The sequence below is a fragment of the Megalops cyprinoides genome, chromosome 4, assembly GCF_013368585.1.
Source record: "Megalops cyprinoides isolate fMegCyp1 chromosome 4, fMegCyp1.pri, whole genome shotgun sequence".
NCBI classification, from domain to species: Eukaryota; Metazoa; Chordata; class Actinopteri; order Elopiformes; family Megalopidae; genus Megalops; species Megalops cyprinoides.
Window position 1 is genome coordinate 18,376,689 of NC_050586.1, and position 27,479 is coordinate 18,404,167.

Here is a 27,479-nt window from a genome sequence, read left to right on the forward strand (position 1 = left end):
TGAGGTGACCTACTCTCTGTGGAACTGGGTCCGGCACGTTCAGCTGATACCCCCTAATTGAATTTCTTCCAAAGATGCCTTATCTTGTCCACATACACAGCGGTAATGGAAATGAGTCTGTCTGGAGACTTCCCTTGTCCTTCAATCTAGAATCAGCCTTGACTGTTTGAGTCCCAGTTCATTAACGTAAGTTGTGACAGAGTGTTCATTTAAGCAGTTCTCATCTTCTTGCGCATCAGATAAATTGTCTCTGACCCAGGAATGGTTTTTAATATTTGCATTTAAAGGGTGTCTATCAAGAGGATATTGGTAGAGGCTCCTTGTCAAAACAGAGGACCAACAACACCACTTGCAGCACAATTACAATGTCACACCATCTATTGTTTCAGTGATTAGTTTTATTCTCTTATCTGGACAGTCAAAAGACAGATGTGTGACAGATCTATCCTCTGGGAAGCAAAATAAAAAGAAAAAAATCACTGGCCAAATGAAATCATGTGAAGTCATAATGGGACACTCTGACATAGCTTACTATATCTCTGACAACTTTGTGTGTCAAATGTATACATTCTATAAAACAACTGTTCGGTCTTTCTCATCCCAACAATAAATAAATGTTTGCATGTATGTATATATATATATATATATATATATACACACACAGCAAAATCCTCCATCCTCAGATTGAGAGTCTGGTGCTTTAACCACAGTACCAGATACTGTTTCTCCTGAGATGTAGAATGAAGATTTTGTCTCTAGAACATCTAGAAGCCAAAGACTTGTGAAACAGGAACACTAAGGCCTATAGAATGTCCTCTGCTGAAAAAAACATGGATCTCCACAGAGGGCTGGATGGTCCCAGATGCATGTCATACACACACTTTTTTACTCTCAACACAGGATCAGCTTCAAAAAGAATGCAATCCATTAAATGTTTAATGGAACAACTTTGAGAAGTTCAGAAGCGGTTGTCATTTTCGTTATATATGACCAACAACTGGTTGGACATTAAGGCCAAAATAGTTTATTAGAGGAACAATGAAAAAAATTCAACATACTACAAGCATGCTTTCAACTTTTAAAAATCAGTGTGGGTATTAAAAAAACACATTGTCTACACAATGATGGGCAGGTAGATTACTAAGGGGGCTTGTCAATGGGGGTTCACTGGTCATGACTGGATCTCAAGAAAGATTGCAGCTTTTCTGACACCCTGGGGTGGTGTTAAGTTATTGACGAGATTCCCTCAAAGCAGCAGGTGATCTGTGCTCCACAATGAAAGGCCCCCGTTTACCTTTTTAGTTTGGAATGCACTGGAGGCCTGCCTGTATTTTTTTCTGTTTTCCATCTCCGTAAATATACAGTTCGAGAACTGCAATTTAGCTGCTCGGCGACCTGGAAAGACTCTACCGAGATGGAATGCTCTAAACTGGTGTGGCGGGTTTTTCCTACGTCGTTTCGCAGAGAGACAGAACCTCGCTCGCCCCTAGGCCTCCGTGCCCACTGACTCTCCTGTTTTTGTTCTCCCTGGAGTTTCCTTTTCAAGTTCACTCAGAGGTATCCTCCGCGCCCAGCGACCGGAGGCACACGCAATCTGCTCAGGTGGATCAAATTGTTTTGTCTTCGGCTGGGACGCTGAAGCTCAAGGGATGTTACAGGGCTTTTGTTGTTGTGAGCTGACGCAGATCTGGACACAAACAGAGAGCTAACGAAGACGAATAAGCCAAAAGAAACATGTGCCAGGATACTCGCGATCTAGGGCGATCCTGTCGACAATTCTGCGCTATGTGTTGACGAGGCTGTGCAGTAATTTTGGCTGAGAGCGTACAGTGATTTATCCGACGCATTCTTCACACCCCATTACCCACCAATGTCTAGTGGGGGGAGACAATCCAGCACCCTCTAAAAGAGACAAAGAGAGAGGGACTGCATCCCAATAAATCACCCGGCAAACTCTCTTGCAGCAGCACAGTAATAGCGTCTCCCACCACGCATTTGCAGCACGTCCAAGTGAGGCATCATCTGCTTCAACAATGGAGGGTACATGTGAGCACCAGGATATCTGGCCTGCAGACTTTGTGCCGTGCAGTGCTGGGAGGAAGGGGTGATTAACAGGTGCGTTTTTACATACAAATAAAACGTTTGTGATGAGATGCATGGGGAGCGGACATGGCTTCACAGAGGCAGGCCACATAATGGCAGAGCTGCCAGAAACCCTTAGTCAGGCTGCTGCTGAGATGGGGACTAAAGTGAGAGAAAACACCACAAGGAGGCAGAGAGCAAGGACCCTCCCTTACAGACACAAGCCCACTGAGGGCTGGCTACATGGTCACAGGACCACAGCAGGAACAGAGGAAGAGTTGGGCATTACCAGGAGAGCACAGAAGGCTGAACTGTTGGAAACGATTGCCGCCTATCTGAGCGCATGAGAGAGGAAGGTCCAGACGCCGCGGGAAAGCTACAAACAAACAAAGGGGCCCAAGAGTTGTCAAAGTTTAATTACGCTGTGCATTTTTAAACACCAAACTGGACTCAGATGAGGCTGAACGCATGCGATTTCCCTGACCCAATGTCTCTTTCATGATCTGACCCTGCCCTGTGATAGAGGGTGCTCTAGCATGACCTAAGATGACAGTGGAAGGTTGACGAATGCTGGGGGAAGCCTTGGAGATGGCGCACCAGGCCGAAAACAAACAAAATGTGGCCTTCATTACCAGACTGGGAGTGCTGTGAATGCCGCTCCTGTCGCAAACACTAAATCAAAGGGGCAAGGCCATTCTGCACTTGGCAATTGCTTCCAGTGAAATGAATAAAAAACAGGCATCAATCCAGGCAAAGAGGCTCGTGTCAACAATAAGGCAGGTCATACTTTAAAAAAAAAGAATGACATGTATGCTTATGTAAACAGTCAGAAAGCCTTGGGATTACAGAAACCCCGCTAAGAGCAATCTGGGCTATAACAAAGTGCATGTCAAAACTGCAGAAACAAAACAGGGGTGTATGATATATTGTATGGGGTGTGGGTGTCGCATGTACCATCAGAAGTGGGACACATGGCGCCGAGATGGGTTGAAGGCAGCGGGGGCACAGTATGGGACCAGACAACAACAACAGCATGCGCATGGCAGTCAGGTTCCTAACAATGGATGGCCTCAATTCGCCGCTGGTAAGGAGTTGGCTTAACCCAACGGAGACACGGAGTCCCGCAGTGTTGCCCTCGGGGGAGGGCTAACCTTGTAATTCAGACAAACATGGGGGACCCAGCGCCGATATGAAAAGGGCACTTGTGTGAAGTAGGTCACTTGTAACTCCAATTACCCGCGGAGGCCCTGGCCGCCTGTCAACGGGGCCCTCATTAGCAATCTGGCTGGCAACTGGGCCGCCAGGTGGTGCAAGACACCACATCACACATTAACGATGGGTGTGGCCTGGCACCGGCTGTCCTGCTGCTGCCCATCGCCAGCGCAGTCCTGTAGGGGGCATGCATGTCACACAGACAGGTCAAGGACATCTTAGGGTGCGGCAGGATTGACCTCTCAGCTTCCTGTGCACTCCAGTGCAAGTATGAAAGAGTGCTCCTGCACAGTCCCTTTGGCATTTCTGATTCCACCAAGGTTCTGCCTACATGACTCTTCAACTGTAGGGCTGAATCATAGCAATATGTGACCAAAACTGGTCAAACAAGAGTCCCCACAAATATGTACTATTATACTTCACAAAGGCCTGGAATAGAACCAATTTAATCAAATGTGACAAAGCAGGCATCTTCAGGTGGAAGCTAATCTTATGGGTGTTCCTTTAGCTGAATGGAATTCAGGTTATATTCAGTGAAGGTATCCTAGGCTGGGCCACTTATCATATTACAAAAAGTGGGCTCCCCATCCAAGTCCTAACCAGGCCAGAGTGCAATTATGTGTCACTAAAGCAGAAAACATGTTCAGGGATGTAACATGACATTTCAGGGTGGAAGGTACTTGAAGGCACTATTGTAAATGTGTGCACACATGCATAAAGAAGCAGACATGCACACACACGTACACACATACACACACACACACACACACACACACACACACACACACACACACACATATGCAAACACACAGAGACATACAAACGCACAAGCATCATCTTTCATGAAAATAACATCCCTGACAGCTAGTGTGTAGCTCTAACACGTCCAGACACATCAGGAACGGTAATTGCAATTGCAATAGACCTTTTCCCCCTGGATAATAGCTCCATGACATACCAGCTAGGGCATATAAGAGTGTCATAATTCACAGAACGACAATCAGAAGAAGAAACACCTGCAGATCTAAAAAGAGCAAGAGTGGGACTAGACTGAGGACAGTGTTTTGAAGCTGTGGAAGAAAGTAGGTGTACTTACTCTGACAAGTGGGAATGTCACAGTACTTCCAGTAGATCCCATCATCATGATCTGTGATGTAGCACCAAGGTCGGACATCACCATCAGGGTTCCTGAGGGAGGGGGAAAGGCGGTGGGAGTGAGGGGTGGAGTCAAGGGAGAGAAAACATCAGGACGTTATCCACAGAGGAGACAAAAGCGAAGATTAAAGATAATTTCTGTCGCAGAACTAGCCCCACTCCAAAGGCCTCAGTGGCCCAGCCAGTCATGTCCACCAAAAGTGAAAGACCAGCAGCATCAAGCTGGGAGGTACTTTGATGAATGTTCTACCAGATTCCCCTCAGCAATCGAACAAAGAAGGATGCATCTGAGCTCTTTGAGTGCATTTAACCCTTGCTGGTAGTCTACAAAAGTTCTTCCCGTTTTGAGTCAGTAATGCCTGTATGAGGACTGACAAGAGGTGAACCATGAAAACTGCCAAGAAGACCTTCCTTTGTACAGACTACCAGTCACTTATTAAAAGCCTACTGGAATTCATTACATCCGTTTTTCTCTACCCTCTGTGCTGTAATATAATGTAGCACCTCAAAATTCCCTGTGGCCACTGATATCCAATTTCTCCTTTTGTCGAGAAGAATTTGATGGGTGTTTCCATCTCTTTTCTTCTCCTTTCAAAAACACTTTCCAGATTCTCTCCCTCTCTCTTTTTAAATAGAAAGGGTTATTGATCCAGATGTCTTTTTCAAAATGGCCTTTTTTGTGGGGTGAAACTTAATCCCGCCATGAATGAAGATAAGTGCGAACATTTCAGTCTTTTTTCTATCCCAACAAGAGTTACCTGGTCCTCCTCTGACTACATTTGTATCTCCAGACTAGATACAGTCTTTGTGTACAAATACTAACTACTACTACCTAACTACTAACTGTAAAGGTGCAATTCAAATGGGTTTAATACTTGAAAATAAAAATAAAATGCTCACAAAGCAAAAATGATGCTCACAAAGCAAAATAATGCAAATCACAGTCTAGAGACAGTGGAAAGAGATCTGCAGTTTAAATAACAAAGAACCCTCCATTAAGCTTTCCTCCTTTCATTCAATCAACATCAGGCAAGCTGAATGTATGTGTATATGCTAGGATTAGTAGTGATATCAAAGTGTTGCTCAACATGCTTGTATCAAAAAAAACAAAAAAACATGGCACAAACACAGACTCCATAACGCTGCCACATTCGATACGTGTAGTCATGGGGTGAACACCTTGAGCCCCTCCGCTTGTTCATCTCCTCATTTCAGTGATAATTATCCCCGGGAGGAAAAAAAAAAAGAGAATGGAAATTGAATGACTCCAATCTAATAGAGCGAATGCTTTGATCACTAAATGGTCCTCTTTCGCCTCTAGCCCATGAATGACAGGTTTCAGCGGTGAAAAGGCTTTGCTTTCATGTGCTACTGTAACCAGCAGAACACTCCATAATGGCAAAGTGAAAAGGTATGCCCAGATGAAAGGAGAAATGGTTTCTGCCTTTGGGTATCTGGAGACACTTCATTTTGGGGGATGACATGGGGCAGCTTCAGATTAGTAGAGATTTAACTGGAGCGCTAGAGGAAAAGAAAAATCCATCATTTTTTGTCCATTAATGAAAGGTCAGCGGAGGAGCTTAACTGTGAGAAATTGAAGCCATCTCTGGAGGTGTGTGAGAGAGAAGAGACAGTAATGGGGCTACAGAGATTGCTATACTTCCACACAGACTGCTGTGCCAGATCTGCAATATGTACATTGTGGGAGTGGTTGCGTTTTTGGCGCTGACTGGTTGTAACCACTTTCATCTTGCAGACCCTCAAGCCTGTACACTGACAAGCTCAAAATTCAACATCGGCCCTCCTTGTCTATTTGAGGAACAGCAGACCTTGTGCAAGCTTGTGTCTGAGAAGGGAAAAAACAGCTGTCTACAGCTGGCCTTTTTTCAAAAACATCTTAAATAAGCCATTTTCAGAGTGCTCCAATCATAAAATTTATGATTAACTTTAAACTTTCTGGCACAGAGGAACTATAAAAGCCCAGATTCTGAAACACTAAAATGTACACAGGAAAAAGTTGGCTGCATAATGCTTCTTTCCAAACATTTGTATACTAGTTTCATGACTTCTCATTGCGGAGGAAAAGACAGGAAAAGACATACTTGTGGCTAAAATGACCCTAAAGCATGGACTTTGAGGTCAACTGAGAACACTATGAGATTTTCAGTGACTGGAAAAAACATGAAAATCACTATAACTGTATATATATTAGGCCCTCTTCTATGGACATATCAAGATTAAAGGATGAAAAGAGCAAAGCTTGAATTATTGAATAAATGGAATGAAGATAAAGGGCAATGATGAATGATATCTAAAAAGAAGTTTCTAGTTTGGGATACACTTTAGAAGAACATTAGTCCAGCTCTCTGGATGCTTTTCATGTTAGGCCCAAAAGTAGGCACTGCCTATTCCAATTTCAGTTGAAATTTTTCAAATTTGAATCAAAACAATTTGAAATTACTCTATGATACAATTAATTATACCACATTTTGATAGATGAGACACACCGGACACAATAAGTTTGATAAATACTGTTGCGTTTCAAAATAAACAAAAGTGACTTTACAAATCTGGCCATTACTCACAAATGGGTTTGAAATTGATCAGAGGAACTGCTTAAATGCACATATTTTTCCCCCAAATGACAAACCAAATAAATCACCTACGGTGTCCTTACTGCCAGTACCTAAAAACATTCCCATTTTTCACCATTCGCTTGAATTTACATTTGGATCTGACAACAGGTCCATGTAATTACAGCAAGGCAAATGACCTGCATATATCACCAGTACTCACTCGGATGTCTGAAGAATGCAAAAGCCTACAGTGCATCCATCTATCAATCAAAGCTATCAAATCCATCGATGGTAAAACCATCTATGGTAAATCCTCTCTCTTTCATTGAACACCAGACATACTCAGAACCATGTCACCTTTAGTCCTGGAAAAGAAAAAACAATCTCAATTTTCAGTTTTCAGTTACCATCTTTATAGCATTTCTGTGGTTTGTCATTTAAAATGTAGCTCATATCTCATGCAGTAGCAATATGGTAACCTATTTAAATGACAGGACATATTTAAGATGAGGTGGGTGAGGATTGAGGAAGACAATGCACTTTAATGGGGAGTTTAGGGCTCTTACCCTCACATATGCCTTGGCTGATTTTGGGGATTAATGTGACTGTTTCCTCAGCCCGATCTCTCAATGCTTTCACTTGAGTATTTTATGGCGTGCAATAAAGATAAAATATGAAGGCTATTAGGCCTCTCTGCATACTGCCAGTCTTCCCTTTCAAGTAAGGCAGCGTGTGGAAAGTCAACAATGAGATGTGGAGAGGTTTATGACCACCAACCCCCCCCCACAAACCTTCTCCAACACTCACATCAGGACTCTGCTGTAAACGACTGTAAAGACACTGCTGATTTTTGGCCTGAAAGACATCCACCTGTGCTTCAATCGCCACCTTACCCTCGATCAGAAATCTCTGCTCAGGCATTTGAATTAGAAAATGGTCCTTCTAATGCTAGGAATACCCACCAACTAATCAAACCAAGCCTCATCAGAGTGTACTCTGATTGACTGTTTCAAAACTTTTACGGTTCAAGCCCTGGAATGCATGAGCCATTACACATTAAAAGGCACCAACTGATCATTTATCCTTGGACAATTATCAGCAGTACCTCATAATTATCATTTAATGTACGTGTCTAACTGGGACTTGAAATTAGTTTCACATTTTCTGGGTAAAAAGTCATTAAGTATTTGAAAACAGCCCCAGGAATTGTGCTGGACACAGCCAGAAAGTACTCATAAATGAATAAATTTAAATACATTTACACTCGGTATGTCCAATCAAATGATTTCTCTGGGTATTGTTTTCTTAAGGGCCTTTTCAGCATGATACTTCTCCTGACCTCAGATATAATTATTAGTCTATATGAACAAACACAAATGATTAAAAATGCCAGCACTGTGGCTTAACTGGACAAGAGTTTCCCTTAAAACAAATCCATCAGCTTAATTAACAGTGATTGGCCTCTAGGTTAGAGAGGCGGAATATTGTAGCTGGTCATGGGAGAGCAGCTAACCGGGGCCAGTATGAGCAACACGCCTTGTGGTGGGAACTCTCAGCAAAGTGGTCCCAGACCATAAACCAACAAACACAGGCCCTGGCTCCTGACCTTCCCATGCGGAAGGTCAACACGGTTGTGTTCCACTGTGTTAAGATACCACTCTGCCTAATCTCATTGTCCACAGCAGCCCAGGCCCTCTTTCATTCCTCCATACCGTTAATTCTGTGGATCGCACATGGACACAAAGGCAGTGAGGGGGACCTCCATCCTTCACCCCCCCCGTACAGCTTGGAGAGCACCAACGAGGAGGCAACAAGATAACAGTGAGCGTGAGGTATATACAAATACCAAACCTCAGCTGTACATCCCGGTCACACAGAAAGTGGCAAGGTTATCATATTTAAGTTAATAAGCAACTGAGGTCCAGATTCAATCATTCTGCACTGAGATTTGTGCTCAGCCTTGAGTAACATAATCTTCTATATTTTTTCACTTTTATTTTATGTCAGCAACCATCATGCTCACAACACTGTGTACGAAACAAAAACAAACTTGCTTAAATTCATTATAGCCTGTGTGCATTATGTTTGGTGGTCCAAGTGGTTAAGACAGAATTTGCTTGAGTAAAGGATACTCTTAATTTTGCTACCTATTAAGATTAGTTAGGTTTCTGTGGCTAAAAAAACTGAGTATAGAGGCACTGTAAGCACTAAACTGTTAAAAATATTTTCTATGATAATCTCAAGATTTTGATAACAGGCCCCCTCTACATTCCAATGGGCTGTCTTTTTCTTGTCTATTCCAGTAAATTACCATTCTGTTTTCATTGCACTCCCTGGTCAAGCCTACTTTATTTTATCAGTTTTAACAGGCTAGCCATCCAAACAGAATGCAGCTTCAAAGTGCTGTTCTTAAAATTTATGACTGACACTTCAGCAATTTATGTTAGGGGGACTAACTTTGCGGAGGAGTAATAATGAACATTTTGGTTATTAATGTATTTATATCATTACTTTGGCAGTAACTCTGACTCCTGGCGCTTAAAACTGCTCTCAAAATACGTCTTCAAATCTGTGTCACTGCAGCTGAGGAATGTGGGGGATAGTAGTGCAATACCAAGGCAGATCCCCATGGCAAGTGTGGTGGCCAGACATATCTTGGGGTTTAATAGGAACTGGGACACGGAAGACTTTGGCTGCAGGAAAGCGTTCACGCATAGCTGGTTTCTCATCATGAGTCGCTCAGTGGTCAGGAGATACGGATCATACTCTGCCCTTTTCCTTTCATATAGCTTCTCTTATCCAAGAGGGAATCACTGGAAAGTGTGCATCTGAGGGGAAATAGAGTTATCAAACCTAAGCCAAAAGACACTCCAAGCTTTCAAGTAACACACCAAATGCTGACAAATGCTACTAAAATGCTTGACATTTAGAGTTAAGCTTTTGAAGTATTTTATGCACTGAAAAAAAAAAAACATTTCTAACTATCGGAGTAAGTAACGACTAAAGACGGACCATACATTTTGTCTAGAATACAGTACCTTATAATTAATCACAGATATTTATATGGTATCAAGTTAAGAATGATGACCACCTAAATCAATGTCATAATTTACATAATTGCCTGTGAGTGGGTCATTAGTTCCAAACTTATTATACAACCCCTGAAACTCTCAAAAGACTAAGGCAGAGTGCCTGTAGTATCTCACCTGCAGTAGTTGTGCCTGCCCAGCCCTCCCTCTCCATTGGGGTACTTAAGAGTATTGTAAGGGTGCTGGAAGGTTTCATTCCAGAAAAGGCACGGCTTTCCTCCTTGAAGGCGGGTCTGGTTCTGCCGGCCTCTGTAGTCCTTTCCATTGGCCGTGTAACACTCTGGGGAGAAAAAAAAGAATCACTCTTTAATCACAACATGACAGACAGATCCCAGCATTTGCGATGACTCTAATCAAGTGCATGAATTAATTAATCCCAGGAACAGTTCCATGGGGTACACCTAAGTGTTCTGAGAAAAGGACAAAAACAGCTGGTCAAACCGACGTGCAATGGCATCTGAGGATATGTGGTGGAGTGAGCTAGGATTTCTTAGAACTCTATATAAATCTGTGACCACAAGGCTTTAAGCAAAAACCTATATCTGTTTATACTGTCTGTCTGCCAGTGTTTGCATTTAATGCAATGCTGTGTATGTGACAGAGGGAGGAATCAGTATTGCTTCAGTTACTGTCCTCCAATAGTTCACTTTCACAAGAACTGAAAAAAAAAAACAAAAACAAAAAAGGGGATGGTTTGCATTTTCAGCAGAGATCAATGATAACCATATGGACTGCAATTCATAGTTCACAGACAGCTTATCCACGCGATTTCTCAACCAAAACAGAAAAATAAAGCATCTATTTGCTAAATCAAAATAAAACTGAATAAAATGATTCGAAGCAGTGCTTTAAGAGTGCTCATGCTTTCGTCCTGATGACTCAGTGGGAGGTATTCTGGTTTTTGAGATCGGGGAGCGGAATGGCTTTGAGCCCCTGACAGAGCCCTCAGCTCAGCAGAGGTTTCCCCTTATTCCAGCAAGTCTGCCTTCTATCTCCCACAATCTGATTACAGGTTTGATCGCCGGGTAACAGTATATCCTAGAGCAGTTCAGCTGCCTCCCCTTTAAAGGATCTCAAAACTTAATCAGGAAGAGATAGACTTTGGAGGGTGGGGAGGGAATTTTGGCCTGCTGATCCCCCAACTGCAATGCAACATATTGTATGCTAAATTAAAAACAGTTTGTCTCATGAGGATTCCAACGTCTCATTACATTCCCCAGGAAAAAAGTGATGGCGTTTCAAATGTCAAAAACAACTGACAACCGAAGCCCGCAGATTTACATTGTTCGCTTTTGACAGGGGCACAGCAGATATGCTCTTCATGAAAGCGACTCCCTTTCTCCGAGATCATCTTTCACAAAGCAGAACTACCTGACTGAAAAAACAGGATACTCAACTTGCAATGTCCAGCAAAAAGGCCTACACCTGGCAGAAGCCTCCAAAGAAGTAAGGATAGTTTGACTAAAACACAACCTCAGTAAATTTCTTTTAACCCTGTATTAATGGCAAAAAAATTCAAGTATCAAATGCGTATGCATTATCATGCTTAGTGATTTCAATATCCTTCAACATACTGAAAATACAACCACCTCTGTGCTCTGCCTTGCCTCACCAAATTACTTGTATTGTTTAGGCAGTGTCAAACACCTGTGTAAAACCATGCATAGCAGACAGAGGTTTCACACACATCTCATTGGGAGTTATATATGCAATTCCTTTGGGCTGTGTCCATCCCATTCTTGCTGGGCTATTCCCATCATACATGGTGAGCTTTGGACCTAAGCCCCTTTCCTCTGAATGAAAAGCCCCTTAAACTTTACCCAACAGCCCAGCCAGTCTCATACCTAAGTGGAGTCTCTTAACAGCAAGTCAGCTTGAAACCTGTGGAACAGACTGCTTGGATTGGGAACCAGTGCTTGGCCTTTTAAGACAGCATCATGTTTACTCCAGGGCTTTACATGAGATGTGAGATGCCAGACAATTAGCCCCTCCCAATTAAAAGATCCCTATGTTCTGTATGGAAGACCCTTGGCCTTCCTTCCATGAAACTGTGCTGATAAGAAAAAGTTATTGGACAAAACTAAAAATAATACTAATTATCTGCTGGCATTGTTTGTTTGGTTTGGGCGATAGTACCATGGGCTTGAGACTCATGTTTCCCTTGTCTCTGTCATGTCCAAAGAGAGAGAAAGCAGAAATGAAACAAAAGTAGGCTCAAAGGAACCCACAGTCCAATCTAATTAAGAAAAGTGCCTGTACGATTTTCAGTGTTTCTTTTGACATATTTTCTGGAAGAAGTACCTTCAGCATATTCTTTTTTGGCCCCGGGTCCATGAGAACCAGCCCTAATTAACATATAAATCAGATAACACCAAAAGTTTGGCTTTAGTATGATGTCTCTCTCTCTACCAGGACTGCTAGATTTGCCACCAACAATTCATCTCAGCAACTCCTTCAAGATTTTAATTAAAGCCATTTAGCCGACCTTATTCTCTCATTCTTTTCTCTGATTCATCTCCACCTTGACAAGCACGCTCCCGGTAAGGCGACGGTATTGAATTTCCATGATTATGATGGCACTCCATTTTCTCTAAACGGCTCCCCTCTTTAGCGATTTAATTCCACCTCAACGCAGCAGCAAGTCAGGGAGTGTTAATACATTAAGTCAAATGTGGCTTCGCGGAGTGGCAATTCGGCATTATAGCAGCACAGAATGAAACGCATCTGAGGACTCGCAGACTATAACCTTGTGTCGTCGTCTGAAACGCAGTCATTTCACATAATGCATATATGCTGGTCGTGTCATGCCCATGCTTACATGCAGGACAATTGAAGGGCAGTCATGCATCACATGAAAATGCTTAATCAGGGGCTTTGAGAGCAGTCACAACGCTTCTGTGACTTAGGCAGCTCCCTGAGCAATCACAGGGTATTCCGGTCTAATCTCAATTGCGGGTAACCTTATACTCCTCTGTGCTGTGACAAAACCCTGCAATACAAGTCCGGCAAGGGCAACCATGAATACTTTCTGCAAAAATATCAGAAGTTTACCTTGCAATTATCTCCTCACAGAGATATCTATAAGAAATTTAAATTTTATGGTGAAAGTCAGTAAGAATTGAGAAAACTACCAGTGAAATATTTGGTTTGGGACAGTGTTGAATGCTCGCCAAATAAATGGCCAATACAAGGCCGATTTACAAACCCCTGCCAATAAATGCCTATCAAACATGCTTGCTGGGTTTTACAGAACAATACAAGGTGCCCTTTAAGCATGGCCTCCTTGCAGAAGCTCAGATTCAATGTTCTGTCCCTGCTGCTTCAGTGCCACAGATTAAAGAGAGCTCCACAATTTTGTGAATGTTTACTCATCTTTAAGTACTATAAAAAACATTCTATTATGGCTTACACAGACTCAAGCTGCTGGCACTCATCTTGCTGTTGTGGCAAAGCTGGCCAAGAGGGCTCGCCGAACAGAGGAAGTCGATAATAAAAAAGTAAAATATTTAAAATGGGCGAGGGTTCCAGTGAAGCCTGTGCTTTACTGCTGCTGAAAACAGATGCGGGTCCCAGAACAAAAAAAAAAAAAACGACTGCTTGTGGCGGTGGCGGTTGGAAGTTGTGGATGAAGGGGAAAATGAGATAATGACAACGATAATGAAGATTAATTAAAAAGCTAGCAGGGTCTCAGGATGCCCGCTTCTGGGAAGCGGTGCACAACCCCCCTCGCCATCTCAGTGAGGCCGAGGTGTTCTAGCGTTCTGTTTGCAATAACGCGGCCTCCGACCACTCCACTCCGTCACGATGTGATGGCTTTATTGTGGTTTGATCAGAGGCCCTGATTGAAAACAGATCCGCCGCCGCATGAAAGACCAGAGCTCTGTGATGCACCCAGGACCCAAAAATAGCAAAAAAAAAAAAAAAAAAAAAAAAAAAGCACCCATCCCAGGACCGTACTTGCTCCGATTCCATGTTTTCAGGATGCCACACCACCAGAAACAGGAACATTAAAAAGGGCAAGAAGTGGATTATTCACCACGACTTAATCCCCCTCTAATTATACTTGCAGGGATTACGGCTAATTGCTTCCACGTTACGGCTTCAAATGATCGTCTTTTGCAGGAAGGGAGAGCAGGCCTGTAGTCATGTGACTCCTGGAGAATCAACACAAACAAACACACAAAAGGCTTCTGCCTTGAGCAGTACTGGAGTGCACTACTGCACTTTCAGCACTTGCTGGTTACCAGGATCTGAAACAAGGTGCTTGGCCAGGCATTTTGGGCAAAGAACAGAATTTGGTATTGATACAATGACCTAGTAGGAGCTTGACGGACATTCAGCGTCAGGCTCAATTTGCAAGGAAACATGTTTAAAGCAGAACCAGCCAGGGTCCCATCATTTGATCCTGGTTTCTTATGTTTAAATCATACTGAATGCACACAGCAAGCAGTGAACCCTGGCGAATAGCAGGGAATGGACACCAGAAGTATATCCAGAAGGTGGAATGCTATATTTTTTTTTCTACTGTGAGAACACTGGTGCTCTAAGACAAAGGTAAAATTGAATAAAAACTTCTCAGGGAGTAACAAATCAGGGAGGTTTTCCAATCACATCAAACTCACAACTGATGCATGTTTTACCAATTATTATATTTTTTATTATGTATTACATTACATTATATTATATATTATAATTTTACAATTAGAATTTACATGCATTATACATATACATGTAAAGTAAATACAAAACCATTCAGCCATTTACTCAAATAATATGTTTTCACAGGGCCGCCTTTGTGGTCTTAAGTAATGATAATATGTCAGATTATGAAATATTGTTTTTTTTTATTTTGTTAAAAGACAAATTAAATAAATCCAACTTCTTTTTTCACATCAATCAATGATTGTGCAGGCTCTTCAACCTCTGCCTTGGATTTGTAAATACAATGACTACTTGTAAGGTAGTTAGCAATGTGAGGAGGCAAACCTAGCTGCCATACCAAACCAAAACCTAGAATGAAAAGGTTAGGTGTGGTGCCCTGACCTGTGAACTACAGGTCATTGTCACATAACAACATAGCCCAGGCTTGATCTTGCAATGTCTTGTGCTATAGGGCTCAGCTTGCACTCAGAACAAGCGCCTTTATCCACTCAGCTACTCGCGAGCCAATAATAAAGACTTTAACAAGCAAATTTAACACTTTCATTTTTATGCTTGCCTCTGGTAGGAGGTTATGTGATTGCCCTATAACTAACTTACTGCATTTTAATATTCAAATCCAACTCTTCAGGTGTCATGCCAATCATTACTTTCCTTGTAAAAAGGCAGTTGGTGACACTACACCTTGAGTACTAGGTCCGAGCAGTTCTGTTTTCACCCTGGAACTGCAACTAGCTCTATCCCCTTTGATCTTGTTTGTGGTTGTCAATGGCCCATCGGGTATTTAGAGTAAATTACTGGAATTAGCTGTAAAACTGATGAGGGCACGCACACCATGGTGGCACTTGACACAGCATATAGCAGTCAACCTGTTAATGCTTCTCCCGCTGTCTCATCATGCTCAGGTGTAATTAATCTACAGCTCTAAGCTCAGCCTAAGAATGTACAGGTAACTCCCTGTGCAGGCACAGGTGCTCTTCATTCACACTCCTACAACTGACGTTACAATTTGAGCTGGTTGTAAGATGCTGGACACTGCAAATTGCACACGAGTCTGAGGTTATGAGGTTAGAAGGTTTTCCAGTGTCAGGTCTGAGCCAGCCATTAGTGGACCCGAGCTCTGAGGATACCCGTGCTGTCTCCTTTCTCCTGTACCCCTTTTTTTCCGCGCTTGCATTTGTATGATTGTGGCAGTCCAACCGAAAGAACAGTAAAGGTGCAGAACGCCATCTGAGTTTAAAAATAGCCAACCCCCACCTCTCCAGTTTGCCACAAGCCTGACGGAATCTTTGCCAAACAGTTCAGTAGTGCCTATAAAACATGGCTGCTTCTCATTTCACCCTCATGCCAGGGTCTAATGCACCCTCCATCCTTTCTTTTTGTTCCCTTTAATGGGAAGAGACTAAAGTCATCCACACTGCCAAGTGTGAGTGAGCACACACTGCCAAAAGTTCAAAATGCTTTTGATGTTTTACCTTTTAAAAAGGTTTAAAGAACAAAAAAAAATTGCCTCAAGCTGCTATCTGGACTAAAGTTACAGTGGGTCTTGAATGATGCAGTCAAATTCATTAAATAAAGATCTTAAAATGGCATAAAAAAGACATATGGCTTTCAGGGAATACTCTTTGGGGATGTACAGAGGTGGAATAATATTTGTGCACAACTTTAAAAGGGCTGGACAGTTTGACTGTTTGAGAGAGACTTCAACAAGGAGAAGACAGATCCTGGCAGAGCAACAAGTTTCAAATAGCCGGATTTGCATTTTTTTTAGTTGAAATGGACAGCTGAGGTACTGAGGCACATGTCAGTTTGGAAAGCACACTTCACATGAAAATGTCTGACTTAAATTCTGCTTTCCCTATACAGTTTTGGGAGGTATAACTTCCAAGGGGTTTTGTCCATGTTGGCTCCTTCTAAACTGGCAGATGTTCAGATGACCTGCACTTGCAGCAAAGGACCATTCGGCCTTATCTCCTTCCAGAATTCAATCTATGCGGTGTTATTAATCTGCTGTTTTTCAGGTCTTTAAGTAGTCCGGGTCATCAGGTTAAACAAATAAAAAGGAAATCCCCTGCAAACTCACATTAAACCAATTCTGACCGTAAAGTAAACAAGCCGATCCAAAAAGGGGTGTGTCCGTTACTTCATCTGGAGACTTCAATGAAGTCGCTGCTTCCAAGGTACACAATTAGAGGGTTTGGGACAGATCCACCAGAAATCATAAACCTCCCCATAAATTGAACTGGTACACAGACAGAGAACAGGGAAAAAAAACAGTTTAGGATCCCTGAACACTCTGCTTCCTTTCAAGTTGCTGTAATTGTCTCGGCAATGGGGCTTTCGCCAGAGGAGTAACAGTTGGGTTCATTTACATTTCCTTTTGTGATGGAAAGGCTGTAAAGCTAGCACTCATAAAATTAACAACAACGAAAAGAGATAAGGCCAACACAACACAATGGCTGACTTCAGATTTCCATATCCATCCCAGAGGCCCTTTGTAGTATGATTTCAACTGCCTGCTGGGCCCTTATACAGGAAAAGCAAACAAACAACTGAAAGAAGGGGGAAAAAAATAAGCAACACTAATGTATCTACTGGATGGAAGTGCATATGGGTCCTTAGGATGGTGTAAAGCACTATCAAGACATGACAACTAGAAGACATATGGGTTTTGATATATGACATAGTGGCTCACTGTGTCTAATGGGTGCTGAAGCACTGCATGTGGGTGTTTTGGCAAAGTGCGACCATGTAAAATGATCCCTACAATAACTACCGCTTACAGATCTGATAAATATTCGCAATGACAAAGCATGCATTAATCGATGCGTGCCCACTGCATTCTTCCCTTTTATTTTTCAGCACTTAAGAATGAAAGTGGGGTGGGGGTGGGGGCTAAGTCATTTTAATAAGCAAAACCACATTTATGTTTTGAGATGCATCTGATGCCGGGAACATCAAACACAGGGCTCCATTGTTCCAAAGTTCAGGCCTGAGCCAGTGTGCTGGCTATTTTCGCCCACCATCAACTGTAATTTATTGACGGATGTGCACCCACCAGCTTTGTGTCATTTGGTTATTTTGGTCCTGGCGGCCTTGTATCGCCCAGTCTTTAACTTGCCGTTAAAGGCAGCAATTTGAGGACAGCATCAAAGAGCCCTGTTCAATCTTCCAGTGTCTACACAGGTGACTTTGAAGTTCTCCACTGGATCCTTACAAGTCAGAGAAATGTAACGAATTACAGGGCAGTGGTATGTAGGAGAGGTTAGGGCACTGGGCTTGTGGCCAGAGGGGGTTATGTTCAAATCCCAGGTAGGTCACTGCTTGTACCCTTGGTCCAATAAATATCCAGGAACATAAAGGGAAAGTGTGTAATACACCGAAGTCTGGTATGCAAATCTCTGTATTAGGTCAACAATTAAACAAAAACAGGAAAAAAAGATCTGAGCTGAAAATCCACACTGTATACTTGACAATGTAAAGAATCCATGAATGTATGTAAGTAACTATTCTTGTACTATCATATGAGAAGTTGTATTACTTAGACTAGATTTAACTTTTGTTTTGCCACTACAGATTACAAAATTACACTCACCACCATTTCTTTGACAAACAGGTATGAAGCTAAAATGTGAAGCATAGCAACCGGTCAAATTCAGTATTGCCTAAATGTGAACTCAGCCACTATTCCCTAAACTGTTCACAGGGAAAGAGCACAGATATTCCACTCAATTCAAATCAGGATAGGCCTGGATCAAAGTCAATCATTTGCTTAGGAGGCACCTGAAAGAGGTGAGTTGAGAGAGGGCTTGCTGCACACACACACGTACACACCCATGCACTCATGCACACACACACACACACCTGTTTTAGATCCCTCTGTTTTTGCTATGGTTTATTGGCATGTTAGGAATGTTAATTGTAAGAGCTTTTAGGCAGGGGTTCAGTGCTCTTTGGAGCATGTGTATGCAATGGTTGGCTTTCTGATTCCAGGGGGAGAATGATTATAGGACTGTGAGAAGTTTAAATAATGCTGTGGGGCCCAGAGGACAAAAATATGTACAGGGACCTGTCAAGTCAATACTCTTCCTGGGACTGGAATCAATTAGACAAGTGTATTGAACCGTTTCTTTCCATGCAAGCAGTGCTATAAAAGTTTTCAACACACTTTATATCAATGGCCTATGGCCTTAATGTAGAATATATAAAGCTTTAATTGCATTATTACTCTAAGCAATAAATCAATCATAAGAAATTGCAATGATTTTGCAATGACAGCTAACCCAGAGTGATAAACCTCATGCTATTTAAAACAATGAAAAACTGCAAAACACAATCTGTTATATCACTCTTTGTCATAAATAATCTCTATAGCTTATAAATATACACGTCAGCATGTATGTTTTATGAAGGTCCTTTGAAGGTGCATTAAATGTAAAATAGAATTAAATTTTTCTGTGTCCAGCATCTGATAACTTCTATAGATGAAGTCTCATGGAACCTTTTTGAAAACAATCCTAGAATTCGTAAAAACGGTCTTCACACTGATGGGGAATCTAACAAGGTTCTTTTGAAGAAAGCATGATGTGTCCCACTAAGTACAGAAGGCGGAAAACAAAAACTGTTCCTGTGGATCCTTCCTGCCTACAGTTTTTAATTGGTTCTTTTCATTTATGAGTTTAGATTTTTTTTTCTGTTTTATTTAAACATAAACGAGATGGAAGAAGAAGAAAAAACTCTCGAGGGACTGTTTCAACACCACGGGTCCAGATGATTGGAAAATTTCCCAGAATCTCAATGACAGATGCCACCATGGGAGACGACTCCAGCAGTCCCACTCTATGCAGCCAATGCAGGACTTTGAGGCATTCTCTCGCTTCACATAATTGCTCTGCTGGCGAGATTAAAAATGACGTTTGGTGGTTTTTAGGAAATGTAACTGGTTTTCTATCAAATACCCAAGTGATGCTTCAGGCCATTAATTTTGATTAAGGAAAAAAAAAAAACAAGGGCTGATCTTGTATTCATTCCATTGCAGAAATGCAGTGAGGGTGTTTGGAAAGAACAGACAATGCATCACTATGCCTAAGCAGCCACCAAAATTCGAGGTTGTTCTTTCCCTACAGCGGAATTAATGTAGGCAAATGTGTGGTGTGCAAATCGGCATCCACATTTCAGGACTTGCAAAGTGGAACGCCTGTGCTCATGAAGCAAGCCCAGCCCCACATGCTTGTTTTGTCTATCTCTGTAAACTACAGATGGGCATATCTGCCAACCCTCCAAATTCCACGGCTTCATCAGATTTCGCATACATTTAATCCGATATCATCTGGAAAAGTTTTTTTTCCCCATCATTGTTGTCATTGGTGCAGTGGGTCATTCAGCCATTATCTCATGCCTTACAAAATTCTGCTTATCTGACGTGGCCCTTTGAAACATTTTACAAAAATAAGAAAACGACGACAAAAAAAAAAAAACAAAACACAGTCATTTGTACTTTAAAGATGGTTATCCAGCTACAGCTCAGTGTTTCTGTGATCACCTACTAATCGTAATTTTGATGCAGTTTGAAGCAGTTAACACTGCTGAACACTGAAAGGGCAAGAGGATAATGGACCTCGGATAACCTTCTACACCACTGAGACTCAAAAGTGAGGGTGACCCCAAAAAACAAGTAACAATAACAAAGAGACACAGACAACCTAACTGACTGATATTTTGCAGTCTCCCAATGGCAAGCAACCTCTGCCTGTGAAATTCTAAGAGGGTTTTAAATGCCCTGGTAGAGCTATGGGAAGAGGAGGCTGCAGACAAACAGACGGGTCTAGTTAATTCTGTGCTGTCCATGAGAACCAGATCCATTACAAAGGTCCATTGAATGGCGGGAAGATCTGGTTACATGGCACCGGCAGCGTGTGACTGCTCTCCATTAACCGCCACGTAAGCCGCCTCTATGCACCGTTTGTTCTGACGCATTATCCACGAATACAAGACACACAACAAAATCAGCACCCCCCATTAGGTTAAGTTACAAGCCATTGAGCCGGGATAGGTCTGAGGTGTGTTACATTCCACAAAACTGTAGGCAAAGCACTAAAACAAGAGAACAAGAGCACAGAATGGCAACATGCATTCTATGGAATGTGAAATTCACTGCTAACCATTAGAATAACAATATGATGTGTCACTGTTGTATTTTTTGAGGAATGATCAGTGGATCTTTATCTGTGACAATGAGTAAGGGGTAATTCCAACACACATAAAAGCCATGGACCAATTCCCATCTTTCGTTGAGGTGAAAAGCCAACTGCGTGGATCATTCCATGGCCATGGTTAATCAAGGCTAGTGTAAAACTCCCACAGATCTGCAGTAAGGTCTATATTACAATGCTGGTTCACATTAGGCCTGAATTTGATTTTTTAAAGAACTCTAGCAGGCCTATTACTGTGATGTTCATACCACTGAGGTAGCTACTTTGAAATCTTGAACAGGCCCAGCAACACTCCATAATGATGTAAGTATCTACCATTTGTTCTGATAACTCTTCAAAGACAGAAGATTAAACATTTAACACATTTCCGTGGCCTCTGTTTTCCAAGCAAACCTATGTGTTCCATTAAAAAAAATAAATGCAGTTTTTCAAATGAACTGTATACAGCTGGTGAACTTTCATAGAAAAGGATAATTTCGCTGTAGGCACTGCCACTGAAGAAAGAATAAAGAGTTTAACAAAAAGAATGAACCTCCTTTGAAAAGGATTCAAAGATTCTGAATGGCTTTTGCAGAGGATGTGCCACGATGAGAGTCAACTGTTTTCTGAATATTTGATTGAGATTCATGTCTCTTTGAGTATCGCTTATCTGTGTGCTGCCCAGTATGTTTTCAACTACTGTGCTTTGACCACACTGGACCCCTCAACTTCTTCAGTGGCTACGGAGGAAATGCATTCCCATCAGAGGGTTGCCATTTGCAAACACAACGCATTCAGCTTCATTTCTAAACTGCTCATTGTGTGGCTGCTCAGGGTTTCCTCCCTTTAACCTCCCCAGATAAATTTGCCACCATGTTGAAAGAAAGTGACCTTCTTCACTTGAGATGGCTTGGTGGAGCTGACTGAATCCAGGGGTCACGTTGCTGTAATGCAGTATCAGTGTAGAGTCATCTGGGAGGGTTTTTAATACCATACCAGCGAACAGAATGTCTGATTACTAAATAATATGTAAAACAACTCATTGCTGTCAAAATTGCTGGGAGAAATTGTACTATCTGTGCAAACCACATCAGGGGATGACACCTGCCAATATGTTTTGGTTGTTCTGGGCATCCATAACTACTCAGTGCTACTCAAAACTCATATCAATGCCCTTATCTGGTTGCACACTGAAATTACACATAAGCAGACTGCTGATGATGTTTGCCTATAAGGCATGAAGAAATTAGTCCTTGCAACAAACAGAAAGGTCCATGCAAATAGCCATCAATGCAAACCTGAAAAAAGTCTGAAATACACCCCAGAAGTCTAAAAATCAAACCCAAAATGTTTTCTCAATGTTTTCATTCGACATTCCAAATAAATCAGCTGGAATCTGAGCAAGGGGAGTCAGGACAGACTCCAAGCACCCCCCACCCTCACCCCCAAACCCAACCCACCCCACCCCGGTCCATCCTGTTTCAGAAGCAGTAGGGGTTTGAACCAGTCGGAAAAAGGAAAGGCGACAATTTGCTTCCTCAGCCACAAAGTGCCTTTGGATTGGTATCAAGCCCGAGGAGCTGAGGCAGAATTGCTTCCCTTTATTTTGAGAACTTGTCCTTTTTTCCACTGCGCCTGCAGAAAGCACGCAGCCCCAGGACGGAGCACAACTGTCACACAAAAAGTTCACAAGACAGGTCATGTCCCACACAGTAGCAATTCGATATCCTGACATTATGTTATTGGTTATGGCTCTTAAAATCTGGAGCTACATGCAAAACCACATAACTATATGTTTGCTCAAATGATTTAAAATTGGTCAGGTTATATTCTTGGACTTTATATATTTCTCCCAGATTTGAAAATGATGGCAGGGCATATTTAATATTTCATTTTGCAAAAAGACGCCACCTGAAAAATAAGCAATCCCTTCTAAAAGCCAGCCAGATTTAGCTAAATAAAGCATAGTTTGAACGCGAACATAACATTTGAATATCAATGCGTGCTCTCCATCTTACAGAGGATTAAGATGGAGCTCTTAAGATGTATGACGCATAATGTATCCTGCAGCTCAAGCAAAAATCCATTATTCTGTGCCAATGCAATTTTTGTATGCACTTCATACTTTCCTCAGGGCCTCACATACATTCTCAAATTATATTATATTCTCCAAACTATTCTAAAATCCAATTATTGTGAAAATAATTCTTTGTGTTGATAGGAATCAAAGACTACACAGGGCCCTTTGTTTTTTCCTATTACTGCACCGAGCTACTCCAGCTTGTGCTCTGCATCACCTCGCTCCGGGGTGTGTTCAGCTTAACATACAGCTATGACAATGAGGCGGCAAGTGGTCCAAGAGAATGCCACTCTAAAATTGCTTGCGCACATTTCCCGACCGATCTTAAATGTCAAGGTAAAGAAGTAGGCCAGGCAGCGCTGCTGAAGCAGAGAGATGGAGCGAGACGCGGAGAGACGGTGCGAGACGGGAACAGCTGGAGACAAAGGGAGGGAAACTTTTTTTCCCCTCTTCTTCATCCTCTTCTTCAAACGCCATTGAAAAGCCATGTCCACTGACAGGCTGATATCTGGCAGCATGCTCTTCCAGACGTCCCTACACTGGGAATTTTTCCATGACTATCAGTCCGCTCTGCCGCCAGGGCCTCTGCAGCGGTTTCAGCACTGAAATAATTCAGCATGCAGAAAATGTCCCAACATTTTGCTGGTGGCATTGAAAGAACTCCCTTTTTTGGATGATGGGGTCAAGGGAGCTTTGACTATTTAATATGTACAGCACTGGTTTTTGGGCCCCGGGCTCATGTGCTCCATCCGAGGTGCGGAATTTGTTTCCGGACAGCTTAAATCCCAGCAAATCACGACACTGGCCATCCCACGCATACCTGACTGCTGTGCAACACAGAGTGACAGGGAACTGGAACACAACCATAGACTAGAGTAACACATTTTGACAACCTGAAGGTCGTGGTGAAAGGTTGATTTTATTACCTATCAATTTTTCTTCAGACAAAAAAAATGGCAAATCTAGTGTATTGGAGGGTAGTGTGTGCGGGACATCATAATACACCATAGCTGATGGCCTCTGTCATTTCCTGGCAATGCCTTTTCCATTTCGCATCAACAGAATTGGCATCACATCTGGATGAGGTACAAACTTAGACATAACCCACTGCACAGGAAGTGCCTTTTGAGAAGTGCACCAAAAGACAGTTCTTCTCCTTAGCTTGAGCTGTGTTTCGTAAACATACTGCAGAGGACTGCTGAATCTTGATAGATATGTCTTACTGTATAACAGCCTGACAGCTTAATTTCACGTTGTCAGAAACCGCCTCACAAGATCACATTGGACAGACACAGTGAACCTGACACTACCTTGTTTAGCACACTTTTTACAACACACACTTTACATAACCATTTGTTTGTCATGTCCAATTATCTCATCTGACGGCACTGCCCCGCTTGCACTGCTGCGTGTCAGACATTAGACGAACGTTTTACATCTGAACTGCTGATTGCCCAGGCAGGTGGTCATTTGTATACATTATGGAGTGCACTGCCTCAAACAAATCTGACCCTTTAAGACATGGAAGAATGTGTTGGGGTGGAATAACCCTCGTCATAATAACTATGATCATAGGCATACGACAAAGTATCGTCGGTCTGCGGCTCTCTGTGGAGGGCCCCGCCCGCGGGTGTGTCCCAGAGCCCTCTGTCATGAACCACCCCGGCCAAGCAGAGGTCAAGAGGAAGTCTCTGGCCTCTAGCCTTAGTCCTCGGCCAATACAAATTGCCGTGGAAAGCCACACAACGTACACCAAGGTTTTTTTTTTTTTTTTTTGAATTAAGGGTCGAATTCTCCCGGTTTCCTGCCAAGCAAATATGGATATTCTTCAAGGTTGGGTGGCCATCAGGAATCCTGGCGCGTATGGTGCCGTGAAGGCCGCTAAAGGGCAGGAGCTGTTTCTGTTCCTCTGGCTGATTCTCCCGCCTGTCGGTCCCAGCTGGTGTCCTGGATTGCATTGACGCAGATGTGCTGCATGAAGCAGAGAGGGGTCCAGCCTTAGAGACAAGGGGGGGTGGGGGGGGGGGGGGGTATTGGGGGCGGTGTGGGTCGCTTCCCTTCAGCACCGAATGCAAAAAATTGCCACTGCCGCCGGGGGTGTCAGGAGCCATATGGGTGTGTGTTCTGCGGATGTTAACATCTTCCGACGTTGCGTTAAAGATTTATGCCTGCTCCATATGTGAGGCAGCGCAAAACTGATTATGCCTGGCAGCGGGAGTGGCTCTGGCCCCGTTTCAGCTCTCTGCAGCAGAACCTGCCTCTGTCGGACCACCGGCCCGGCCAAACATCTTACACGACCAGGGGAGACATAGGTGTGCTGTCAACACCATCCGCACTGGATGCAAACTGATCCAGGTCAGCTTTGAACCTCTGTTTACCTTGTATCAGGAAACAGGTTTGCACTAGTCCACCCAGACTGGTTTTTGAATAAATATCACTGATGTTACATTTGTCTGAAGCAGAGCGAGCAAACCCTGTTTTTGGCTAGCAATCAATACAGGCTATTTGGCAAATGAAGGACTTTCACTTGGATTGGCTAGACCTGAATAAAAATCAATGCTCACTTAACTTCAACACCCCAGTACACAGCTGTGGTTTCATTGTAAACCCTGCCCCCATCCCCACAACAGCATAGACGGTAACTGGTAGGGTTCATTTTATTGGCAGACCTCTCTAGGGATCCTCTTTAACCTGCTGTCTGGATAAAACAGAGAGGCCAGCTGGGAGGCAGTACCCAGCTGCTGTGATCAGAGGAGTCAGAGATTACCACTGCCTTTGCTGACTGATTCTCAGACTGTTAGAAGCACATTGAAGCATGTTATACCCAGACAAAATGTGGACATTTCCACACAATCCCCGTTTATGTAAATTCATTCAAAGCAGTTACAAATATGCACATGAACACAGAAAGCAGTTAAAAACATGCACATGCACACAGATAAAGTGTGTACACCTCTCATCTTCCACTCTCCCCCCGGCACACAAGTGCATTAACACATGCCTGCCCCTAATATCGTCATCCAGACAACCCATCCTCCCCGCCAACGTCGTGCGACCTCTATTTGGGTTGTACTGTGCTCCCTTTCACAGGTGGGGGAGATCACTGGGTATGAGCCGTCACTAGAAAAGAGGGTGGTTCAGCTGGAGATAGACTGGGTTGGACAAATTCACAGACATGGGCAGTGCCAATGCACCTGCCCGTGGGTCAACGCAAGCGACTAAAGCCTGCCAGATACACCTGCAAATATGAACACGAAGCCTCCGGATGCCCTGTGACTCCCACTTCATTTTCTGACAAGCCACAAAACAAGCCAACCCTAGACAACGCGATCTGTAGAATAACGAGAGGAAAAGTCTGAGGGCAAATGGCCTCTGAACCCTAGCTGTGAGAGTGGTGCAATGATAGGGGTGTGAGCATGAGCGGGACGGCCCGAGCTTCCCTGTCAGCATGCTGCACAGGCTTCCTTGGACCAACTGCATTTACTCTCCATATTTCACTGCCAGCTCTGATCTTCTGGGGATGCTCAAGAGAGGTGGGGCTCATGGCAGAGCTTCAAGTGCAGAGAGAGAAATCACTTTGGAACCCCGTAAGAACCTGCCGTTCCCCTACACTGAAGTGCTTCAGCGTGACAGCCACTGAAGATGGGGGGAGAGGCACCATCCTTTGCTGCTTTGATGCGGACAGCTGCCGACCCATGCACATACATGCATGAGCAAGCACGCATGCACACACATGCAGGCAAGCATGTGCAGACACCTGCCTTCACATGCATACACACATTTATGTTCTTACACACAAACAGGTTTATATATTCACAAACACATAGGCATGCATGCACATGTACTCACACACAGCAGTCATACAGATACACAGATACACAAAAACACAGCAGTGAAACAGCAGCATAGACACGCACAGCACCAATATAAGATCCATATACAGCTCCAGAGTGATATAGTGATATTCGCTCCTTCCGCTTTCATTATTGTCACATTAACAATCCTAAGAACAGGCTTCATGCAATATGTTGCTTTGTTCCAGAAATATTAGATTGGGCACAGTTAATGTTAGGACCTATTCCTTTTCAAAGATATAACATGGAAAACATGACTGTCATGCTAAGATGCACATATTCTGTGAAAACATTAGCTATTTTCCACAGCCAAGAGCAATATTACTCACTTAACAGGTGTTTTGTGGAGCTCTGATTGAAGAAAACACCTATTTAAAAGACCGTTAAATATCTTAGTAACTAACTAAATATTGTTGGGGCCTGGGCATATGCTTGGGGTGTCATGACAAATGGACCTTTTCCAACTAATAAATGTGAATGGGGTTCTTTTAAGGCCCATTGCTGTATCATGTAACTTCCATGAATGGAGTAAGTGCATTCTAATCCTGACATCCTGTTTCATAAGCCTTTTTTGAAAGATC

The 27,479-nt window shown here is 42.9% G+C and overlaps 1 protein-coding gene across 2 annotated transcripts in view; it reads right to left on the reverse strand.

Moving 5' to 3' along the window:
- kremen1 (kringle containing transmembrane protein 1) overlaps positions 1-27,479 on the reverse strand; it is a 47,801-nt gene that overhangs the window by 15,440 nt on the left and 4,882 nt on the right. For both annotated transcript variants that reach the window (XM_036525892.1, XM_036525890.1), the window contains exons 2-3: positions 10,232-10,394; positions 4,391-4,482 (exon numbers count right to left, since the gene is read on the reverse strand). In XM_036525892.1, the coding sequence (XP_036381785.1) occupies positions 4,391-4,482; positions 10,232-10,394 (255 nt within the window). The remainder of the gene's footprint in view (positions 1-4,390; positions 4,483-10,231; positions 10,395-27,479) is intronic.